This window comes from Coregonus clupeaformis, chromosome 24 (assembly GCF_020615455.1).
Source record: "Coregonus clupeaformis isolate EN_2021a chromosome 24, ASM2061545v1, whole genome shotgun sequence".
Lineage (NCBI taxonomy): Eukaryota > Metazoa > Chordata > Actinopteri > Salmoniformes > Salmonidae > Coregonus > Coregonus clupeaformis.
This window is the reverse complement of record NC_059215.1, coordinates 13841844-13852200: the sequence shown is the minus strand read 5'-3', so window position 1 is coordinate 13852200 and position 10357 is coordinate 13841844. Positions and strand designations below refer to the sequence as shown.

The 10357-nt window shown below is 40.2% G+C and overlaps 1 protein-coding gene across 4 annotated transcripts in view; it reads left to right on the top strand.

Annotated features, from left to right (window-relative positions):
* The first annotated feature begins 3321 nt into the window (after nucleotides 1-3321).
* hspg2 (heparan sulfate proteoglycan 2) overlaps nucleotides 3322-10357 on the top strand; it is a 207518-nt gene continuing 200482 nt past the window's right edge. For all 4 annotated transcript variants that reach the window (XM_045207055.1, XM_045207054.1, XM_045207053.1 and 1 more), the window contains exon 1: nucleotides 3322-3663. In XM_045207055.1, coding sequence (XP_045062990.1) covers nucleotides 3595-3663 — 69 coding nt within the window. In that variant the 5' untranslated portion in view covers nucleotides 3322-3594. The remainder of the gene's footprint in view (nucleotides 3664-10357) is intronic.

The window sequence follows — 10357 nt, the reverse complement described above, 5'->3', positions numbered from 1 at the left end:
CGGCAGAGATAACTCTGGGTCTTCCTTTCCTGTGGCGGTCCTCATGAGAGCCAGTTTCATCATAGCGCTTGATGGTTTTTGCGACTGAACTTGAAGAAACTTTCAAAGTTCTTGACATTATCCAGATTGACTGACCTTCATGTCTTAAAGTAATGATGGACATATCTTAGAGCTTGGTGAGACTGTTGTTGTCCTATGGTTATTTGGCGTACAACATTCTGGGAATGGTGCAGGATAGTTGCTTGGCTTTGGAACATTCTCAGCACATTTAAGGAACTTGACAAAATAACGTTATTTTTGGGGGTATTTCATTAATTTAACAGAACGTTTCCTAAAAGTTCAAACATGGTTACATTTAGTTGAATTTCGGTAATGTTCTAGGCATGTTCTCTAACTGGTTTGACTTTGGGAATGTTCTCAACTAGTTCAGAGAACGTTAAGAAACAACGTTCTGTGGGAATTTCAATACTTCAGCATAATGTTTCCACATGGTTCTATTTAAAGTAATGTTCTCAAATTGTTCCGAGAATGTTAAGAAACAACGTTCTTCAGTGGGAATTTCAATACTTCAGCATAATGTTTCCTACAGGTTTCCTCATGGTTCTATTTAGTAATGTTCTCAGAACCTTACGAAACAACGTTCTTCTGTGGGAATTTCAGTACTTTAGCATAACGTTTTCTGTAGGTTTCCTCATGGTTCTATTTAAAGTAATGTTCTCAGAAAACTTTCCATAAAAACTACAAAAAAACATTAGTAACGTTCAAAGAGCTTTCAAATAATGTTATTGAAAAACATACACACAGAGTGTACAAAACATTAAGAACCCCTTCCTAATATTGAGTTGTATTTAACAATTGACATCAATAAGGGATCATAGCTTTCTCCTGGTTTCACCTGGTCAGTCTATGTCATGGAAAAAGTAAGTGTCCTTAATGTTTTGTATACTCGGTGTATATTCCGTTCTCAGCATCAACAAAACTCTCTATCCTCTATAAGTGTGTTCAGGTGTGTTGGCCGCACCCCATTAATTCACCACACCTAATCAATGTGAGTGCTTCTTTCCTTTTGAAATGGGGTCAGTTTGAACAGACTAAAATGACGCTTTTGAGAGGAAGAGTACAGCCTTAATGGCTGCCGGTGTGGCCATGAGGTGGGGGTAAGATGGTGGACAGGGAAGAAAAAAAGGAGTAAAGTGGAACATGTTTTGAGTGAATATGGAGTGGTGGATCACACAGAACTTTTGGAAGAGCTACAGAAGGAAATTGAACGTTACGAGAGTGAGGATGAATTAACTGAGGTGGCAGGTGTGGTGAAGACAGACGAGTTTGAGCCTCGTCCTGATGATGACAAAGAAAGATGATTCTGGCCTAGTGGGAGTGAGATTTTTGGAGAATGGATCCTTACCTCTTGCACATCCATATGTGGTGTAAGGTTGGCTGAAGAAGAGGTTGGGGAATGTTGGGTCGGTGAAAGTGACTCGAAGTGGAATATTTTCCGTGTGGTGTTAAGTATTGAGGAGGATCAACTGAAATGGAAGATTCCCAGTGTCTGTGACACCCGCTGTTTGGTGCGACGCAGACCCATTGGAGAGCGTGGTGAAACAGAGAAGACACTGTCTGTACTACTGAGTTTTGATGCAGAGTATTTACCAGATAAAGTCAAGTTAGGATGTCAGTTATCCCGTAATAGCTTTTGTCCCGAATCCATTACGGTGTTTTAGGTGTCAAGCTTATGGTCATGTGGCAGCAGTGTGTAGGAGGGAGATTCCTAGATGTGAGAAGTGTGCAGGAGGATATGAGACAAAGGAATGTGTAGTATTGGTGTAAAAAGTGTGTGTGTGTGTGTGTGTGTGTGTGTGTGTGTGTGTGTGTGTGTGTGTGTGTGTGTGTGTGTGTGTGTGTGTGTGTGTGTAAACTGTAGGGGTACCCATGGTGCTGGAGATCCGGTGAGAGAAAGGCAGGTTGAGGTTGCCAGGATCAGAGTAGTGCAGAAGATGTCGTATGCTGAGGCAGTTGGGTCCAGGGTGAGGGATCCTAAGAGGATCCCTGTGAGTAAGCCGAGGCCAATTGAGAGTGATAGGAATAACGTGCTTCAGTAGGTTGTTTTTTTGGCGTTCGTGGCCATGGTTGTCAACTGTATCGCAGGAATGGTACGTAAATCACAGAGGATAGATGTTGTGGTGGCAGCTGCAGAGAATTACTTGGGTGTGCGAGATTTTACTGCAGAAGAGTTACAAGATGTTGCTGTTTTTGTGTTTATCTGTTTGTTTGTGATGTTTTGTGTTACCATTTTTAAGAAGGATGTATAGAGTTTTGTAAAACATTTGAATTGGTATCCTTCAAAATGTATGTATGTAAAAAATAAAGAAAAATAAAAGTATGTAATAAAGAAAAAGGAAAAAAGATTATCAACATAGTGTTCCTGTTGTTTTTGAATTGTTATTCCAGGCTTACACTATATAATTAGAAAGGTCTAAAAAAGTGACAGTTTTGTGTATTGATTTCATAAAGAATATAGGCCTAGGTGGCCTACAATGTACAGCAAGTCAACATTGTAATGTACTGTTAAATCACAGTAATTCATAATCACAGAAATGCAGTAGAGAAATGCACATCACAGATATGCAGTGAAGTGTCATCAAGCCTTCAATGGGCGTACGAGTGCAACTGATTCGAGATCAACAACAGAGGGCGCCGATGCGCAGGGTTCTCCAGCATTAAGGTAGGCCTAAACCACTGGAAGAAACATTCCATTTAGGCCTACAGGCTACAGTAAAGGTCAAAGGTAGAGTGATATCCACATCGTGTATTATCAAAACAAAGCTCTTCCACTGAACCGCTTTTGGTTTGAATGGTGGTGAATGTGATGCATGAAAGAAGCGCGCCGAATGCCTTCGGCGGGCATGATATGCCTCGAAGTCAAGTGATGAGAAAAAGTCATGTTTGCATCTGAGTGGGTTTTACATTTTAAAAAATCGAATTAAATTGTATTTGTCACATGCTTCGTAAACAACAGGTGTAGTAGACTATCAGTGAAATGCTATGTATTGGTGCGTAATTTACACGTAATTATTAATCTGTATATTAAGTCCAATTTATGATCCATTTCAATGTGTTCATTTAACCATGTAGCCTAACACATTTAAAGCAATGTGATTGTTTTAAAACTGTAAAACTATGCTAGGTGGGTCGGCGTCTCCTCACGGAGGGATTACGTCTGCCTATCAGCAGAACTCCCTGAATTCCATTCCGCCTTTTACGCAGGGCAGTGGCTCGTGTATCGCAATAGCCTCGGACTTCCAAGTGACTTGCGCTGGCATTACAAGTCGAAGTTTCGGAGTGCAAGAGAAAGTGGGGCGAAGTGGTCTATCTCTTTCACGTGATTTAAAAAATATATTTTTTTATTCTGTTTCCATAGAAAACGCATTAAGGAATCATTTTCTGTTGATGAAGTCCCACCGGGTGTGGGACGTATAAATAGTATTTTATAGAAAGTGTAAAGAGGTGCACTCAACCATTACTTCAGTGGCCAGACGTGAAGGACCTTGATTTTCCTTTCCCTAGCATTTGCAGCCTGTGCTGGGTTGGTGGAAAATGGGCACGCGGATCCACTCGGTCTCTGGACTTATCGTCTCGTTGATATTTACCTGTCATCTGATAAATGTAAGTGATCTTTTACATACTTTTATTTTTAACTTTAATTTATTTCTCATGAACAAGATTTTGTAGATCCTCTGGTGTAGTTTTCACACTGCTCCACGCACAACCGAAAATTATTTCCTAAAGAAAATAAATTAACTATTAGGCTAACGTTACTTTCCAAAACGTTATTACAGTGTAATGTTATTTGTTTCTTGAGTGTTGCAGGTCAAGTGTCCCATATATAGCGTAGTTGAACATATATGCTCCCTCACACACTAATTATACGTTTCATAAAGATGTTCTAAAAAGTAATGTGACAAACAAGAATATCGAGTGGAATAGAGCTGATCTAATTCTGTCCATAGAAACAGTCTATTCATAGTGAAATCTCTCTCGCGTCTACATGCATTAAAACTTTCTCAAACTTCTGTCGGAACCACACTCACTTCACGTGAAACACTTCAGGAAAACTGGCAACATTTGACCATTATTCCATTATTTGCGAAATTATGCAAAGGCTACATAAAACAATGATTGAATGGTAGTGAAAGGAAACTGGTCAGAATTTAGAATTGGTTGCTTATTACCGGTAGTTACTATGCAGTAAAACCAACTGATTGGTAGGCTAGATTGTAACAGCTTGTTTTATAGGGGGAAATACTGGTGTCTATATCAGGTATCAGTGAACTTCACTGTGTCAATATACTTTGGTAATGGCACTTGTTCTTGTATGAATATTCATCAGCATACTTTTCAACGTGATTCAGAGATTGTGCTAGTGGCGTACTGTTTTCAATTCATTCAAAATTCTCTATGAATATCTCTTCAGACAGAACTTCACAATGGATCATAAGAATAATGTATGGAATGTATAGGGTGTAGCCTGGCCCTGTGCTTAAGTGATGTGAATTGTAGGAGACAATACCCCCAAGCCATAAGACAAGACTGCAAAACAAGGCTACCTGGACTACCTGCATTGACCCTTTTTTGAACTAACTCTCTTGCACTGATTCTATGCACAAACACTGCCCACTGGGCACACCACATAATTTCAACGTGGAAATGTGGGTAATATTTGGTTGACACATTGATCAATGAGATTTCAACCTTTATTCACCCACTCTAAAAGACAGCCAGAAGTTTGTTGAATTCCCAATGTGTTATCACTATGTTTTCAACCATCTAAAAGCACAACCAAATTCCAATGGGAATACAATGTCAGGCATTTTGTATGTAGACAACAATATAATGTATCATTGTGCTTCATCTAATAGCACAACCAAATGATCTGGGTTGCAGTTGAGATTACATTAAAGTACATGGTGCAGTGATCAATACTGTTCAAGATTCTGCGCAAATTATTATAGCAATTGTGAAAATCTCCACAGATCTCTGACCTTCGCATGCTATTTTGAACATGCCCAATTTATATCATTACATAAGAAGAAATGTATAGTTACAGGAGGCTAACCTCAAAATGTGGACATTTATATGTTACTAATTTTAAGGTTGAATAAATACTATTACATACTGCCTTAACTTTAGGCTATTTACTGTATTATAAAAGTATTGTTGAATTATGTTTGGTTGACAATGCAAGCAGATATCATAATATAAAGGATATCTAATGCTTGGATAGTTTAATCTGATCCACTGGCTTAATCCTATTCTTGAAGTTTTATTTTTGGTTTAGTTGGAGACGTGAATCCAACATATAATTTGATATATTTTCAACAAGTTAATAGGCTATTTACTGTATTGCAAAAGGGATATTGATGTTTGGTTGTCAATGCAACCAAATATCAACATTTGAAGGAAATGTATATTTTTTCCCACTGACAGAGTTAGGCTTTAATTCCAGTTTGCCTACAACCAAGAATCAAAGTTAAAGAATAGGATTAAATAAAATCAAAGTTTCTTTAAAGTGCATTTAAAGTTGGATTAGATTTTTGTTTGAGATGGAGACGTGAATTCAACATATCAATTATTCATTTGTAGACAAACTGGAATTAAAGCCTGACTAAATCAGTGGCACAGATGGAGCTATCCAAGCAGAAGATACAGTGCATTCAGAAAGTATTCAGACCCCTTGACTTTTTCCACATTTTGTTACCTTACAGCCTTATTCTAAAATGGATTAAATACATTTTCCTCATCAAGATACACACAATACCCCATAATGCCAAAGCGAAAACAGATTTTTAGAAATGTTAGCAAATTTATTAAAAACAAAAAACTGTGCATGTCAGAGCAAAACCAAGCCATGAGGTCGAAGGAATTGTCCTTAGAGCTCCGAGACAGGATTGTGTCGAGGCACAGATCTTGGAAAGGGTAGCAAAAAATGTCTGCAGCATTGAAGGTCCCCAAGAACACAGTGGCCTCCATCATTCTTAAATGGAAGACGTTTGGAACCACCTAGACTCTTCCTAGAGCTGGCCGCCTGGTCAAACTGAGCAATCGGGGGAGAAGGGCCTTGGTCAGGGAGGTGACCAAGAACCTGAGCTCCAGAGTTCCTCTGTGGAGATGGGAGAACCTTCCAGAAGGACAACCATCTCTGCAGCACTCCACCAATCAGGCCTTTATGGTAGAGTGGCCAGACGGAAGCCACTCCTCAGTAAAAGGCACGACAGCCCGCTTGGAGTTTGCCAAAAGGCACCTAAAGGACTCGCAGACCATGAGAAACAAGATTCTCTGGTCTGTTGAAACCAAGATTGAAGTCTTTGGCCTGAATGCCAAGCGTCACATCTGGAGAAAACCTGACACCATCCCTAAGGTGAAGCATGTTGGTGGCAGCATCATGCTGTGGGGATATTTTTCAGCGGCAGGGACTGGGAGACTAGTCAGGATGGAGGGAAAGATGAACGGAGCAAAGTACAGAGAGATCTTTGATGAAAACCTGCTCCAGAGCGCTCAGGACCTCAGACTGGGGCGAAGGTTCACTCTCCAACAGGACAACGACCCTAAGCACACAGCCAACACAACGCAGGAGTGGCTTCGGGACAAGTCTCTGAATGTCCTTGAGTGGCCAAGCCAGAGCCCGGACTTGAACCTGATTGAACATCTCTGAAGAGACCTGAAAATAGCTGTGCAACGACGCTCCCCATCCAACCTGACAGAGATTGAGAGGATCTGCAGAGAAGAATGGGAGAAATTCCCCAAATACAGGTATGCCAAGCTTGTAGCGTCATACCCAAGAAGACTCAAGGCTGCAATCGCTGCCAAAGGTACTTCAACAAAGGGTCTGAATACTTATGTAAATGTGATATTTCCGTTTTGTATTTGTAAAAACCTGTTTTTGCTTTGTCATTATGTATGTAGATTGATGAGGGTAAAAAACGATTGAATCCATTTTAGAATAAGGCTGTAACATAACAAAATGTGGAAAAAGTTAAGGGGTCTGAATACTTTCCACACTGTACATCTCCTTCAATGGTTTCGTTGACAACCAAACACAATTCAATATCCAGTTTGTCTACAAATTAATAATTGATATGATGGATTCACGACTCCATCTCAACTAAAAATCTAAATTAAAGAATAGGACTAAATCTAATAAAATGTTAAATGCACTTTAAATAAAGTTTGATTTGATTTAGTCCTATTCTTTAACTTAGATTTTTGGTTCAGATGGAGACGTGAATCTGACATATTAATGATTAACTTGAATATTACATTTGAAATTAACCAAAGCTCGAAACCCTAAGCCTACAGTGCCTTGCAAAAGTATTCATCCCTCTTGGCATTTTTCCTATTTCCAAATTGGTGAAGTGAAATTAAAAAAATAACTTGTTTCAAAAAAAGTCAAAAAAATAAATAACGGAAAAGTGGTGCGTGCATATGTATTCACCCCCTTTGCTATGAAGCCCCTAAATAAGATCTGGTGCAACCAAATACCTTCAGAAGTCACATAATTAGTTAAATAAAGTCCACCTGTGTGCAATCTAAGTGTCACATGATCTGTCACATGATCTCAGTATACAGTTGAAGTCGGAAGTTTACATACACTTAGGTTGGAGTCATTAAAACTCGTTTTTCAACCACTCCACAAATTTCTTGTTAACAAACGATAGTTTTGGCAAGTCGGTTAGGACATCTACTTTGTGAATGACACAAGTAATTTTTCCAACAATTGTTTACAGACAGATTATTTCACTTATAATTCACTTATCACAATTCCAGTGGGTCAGAAGTTTACATACACTAAGTTGACTGTGCCTTTAAACAGCATGGAAAAATCCAGAAAATGATGTCATGGCTTTAGAAGCTTCTGATAGGCTAATTGACATAATTTGAGTGAATTGGAGGTGTACCTGTAGATGTATTTCAAGGCCTACCTTCAAACTCAGTGCCTCTTTGCTTGACATCATGGGAAAATCAAAATAAATCAGCCAAGACTTCAGAAAATAATTGTAGACCTCCACAAGTCTGGTTCATCCTTGGGAGCAATTTCCAAATGCCTGAAGGTACCACGTTCATCTGTACAAACAATAGTACGCAAGTATAAACACCATGGGACCACGCAACCGTCATACCGCTCAGGAAGGAGAGGCGTTCTGTCTCCTAGAGATTAACGTACTTTGGTGCAAAAAGTGCAAATCAATCCCAGAACAACAACAAAGGACCTTGTGAAGATGCTGGAGGAAACAGGTACCAAAGTATCTATATCCACAGTAAACGAGTCCTATATCGACATAACCTGAAAGGCCGCTCAGCAAGGAAGAAGCCACTGCTCCAAAACCGCCATAAAAAAGCCAGACTACGGTTTGCAACTGCACATGGGGACAAAGATCGTACTTTTTGGAGAAATGTCCTCTGGTTTGATGAAACAAAAATAGAACTGTTTGGCCATAATGACCATCGTTATGTTTGTAGGAAAAAGTGGGACGCTTGCAAGCGGAAGAACACCATCCCAACCGTGAAGCACAGGGGTGGCAGCATCATGCTGTGGGGGTGCTTTGCTGCCGGAGGGACTGGTGCACTTCACAAAATAGATGGCATCATGAGGAAGGAAAATTATGTGGATATATTGAAGCAACATCTGAAAACATCAGTCAGGAAGTTAAAGCTTGGTCGCAAATGGGTCTTCCAAATGGACAATGACCCCAAGCATACTTCCAAAGTTGTGGAAAAATGGCTTAAGGACAACAAAGTCAAGGTATTGGAGTGGCCATCACAAAGCCCTGACCTCAATCTTATCGAAAATGTGTGGGCAGAACTGAAAAAGCGTGTGCGAGCAAGGAGGCCTACAAACCTTACTCAGTTACACCAGCTCTGTCAGGAGGAATGGGCCAAAATTCACCCAACTTATTGTGGGAAGCTTGTGGAAGGCTACCCGAAACGTTTGACCCAAGTTAAATAATTTAAAGTCAATGCTACCAAATACTAATTGAGTGTATGTAAACTTCTGACCCACTGGGAATGTGATGAAAGAAATTAAGCTGAAATAAATCATTCTCTGTACTATTTTTCTGACATTTCAAATTCTTAAAATAAAGTGGTGATCCTAACTGACCTAAGACAGTGAATTTATAGACAGTGTTTGGAGGACAAAAAATGCTGAGTTGCATCCAAAGAACACCATACCTACTGTGAAGCATGGGGGTGGAAACTTCATGCTTTGGGGCTGTTTTTCTGCAAAGGGACCAGGACAACTGATCAGTGTAAAGGAAAGAATGAATGGGGCCATGTATCGTGAGATTTTGAGTGAAAACCTCCTTCCATCAGCAAGGGCATTGAAGATGAAACGTGGCTGGGTCTTTCAGCATGACAATGATCCCAAACACACCGCCCGGGCAACGAAGGAGTGGCTTCGTAAGAAGCATTTCAAGGTCCTGGAGTGGCCTAGCCAGTCTCCAGATTTCAACCCCATAGAAAATCTTTGGAGGGAGTTGAAAGTCCGTGTTACCCAGCGACAGCCCCAAAACATCACTGCTCTAGAGGAGATCTGCATGGAGGAATGGGCCAAAATACCAGCAACAGTGTGTGAAAACCTTGTGAAGACTTACAGAAAACGTTTGACCTGTGTCATTGCCAACAAAGGGTATATAACAAAGTATTGAGAAACTTTTGTTATTGACCAAATACTTATTTTCCACCATAATTTGCAAATAAATTCATAAAAAATCCTACAATGTGATTTTCTGGATTTTTTTTTCTCATTTTGTCTGTCATAGTTGACGTGTACCTATGATGAAAATGACAGGCCTCTCTCATCTTTTTAAGTGGGAGAACTTGCACAATTGGTGGCTGACTAAATACTTTTTTCCCCACTGTAAAGCAGGCAGACAGGCATCGAGGCATCCAGTTACTGTTCAATTGAACATTAGAATGGGCAAAATGAGTGACCTAAGCGACTTTGAGCGTGGCATGATCGTCGGTGCCAGGCACGCCGGCTCCAGTATCTCAGAAACGGCCGCCCTCCTGGGCTTTTCATGCAGGACAGTGTCTAGGGTTTACTGAGAATGATGCGTAAAACAAAAAACATCCAGTCAGCGACAGTCCTGTGGGCGAAAACAGCTCGTTGATGAGAGAGGTTCGAAGGAGAATGGCAAGAAACGTGCAAGCTTACAGGCGGGCCATAATCAGACAGATAACGGCGCAGTACAACAGTGGTGCGCAGAATGGCATCTCTGAATGCATAACTCATCGATCCTTGTCACGGATGGGCTATTACACCAACACTGGACAATTGAGGAGTGGAAAAACATCACCTGGA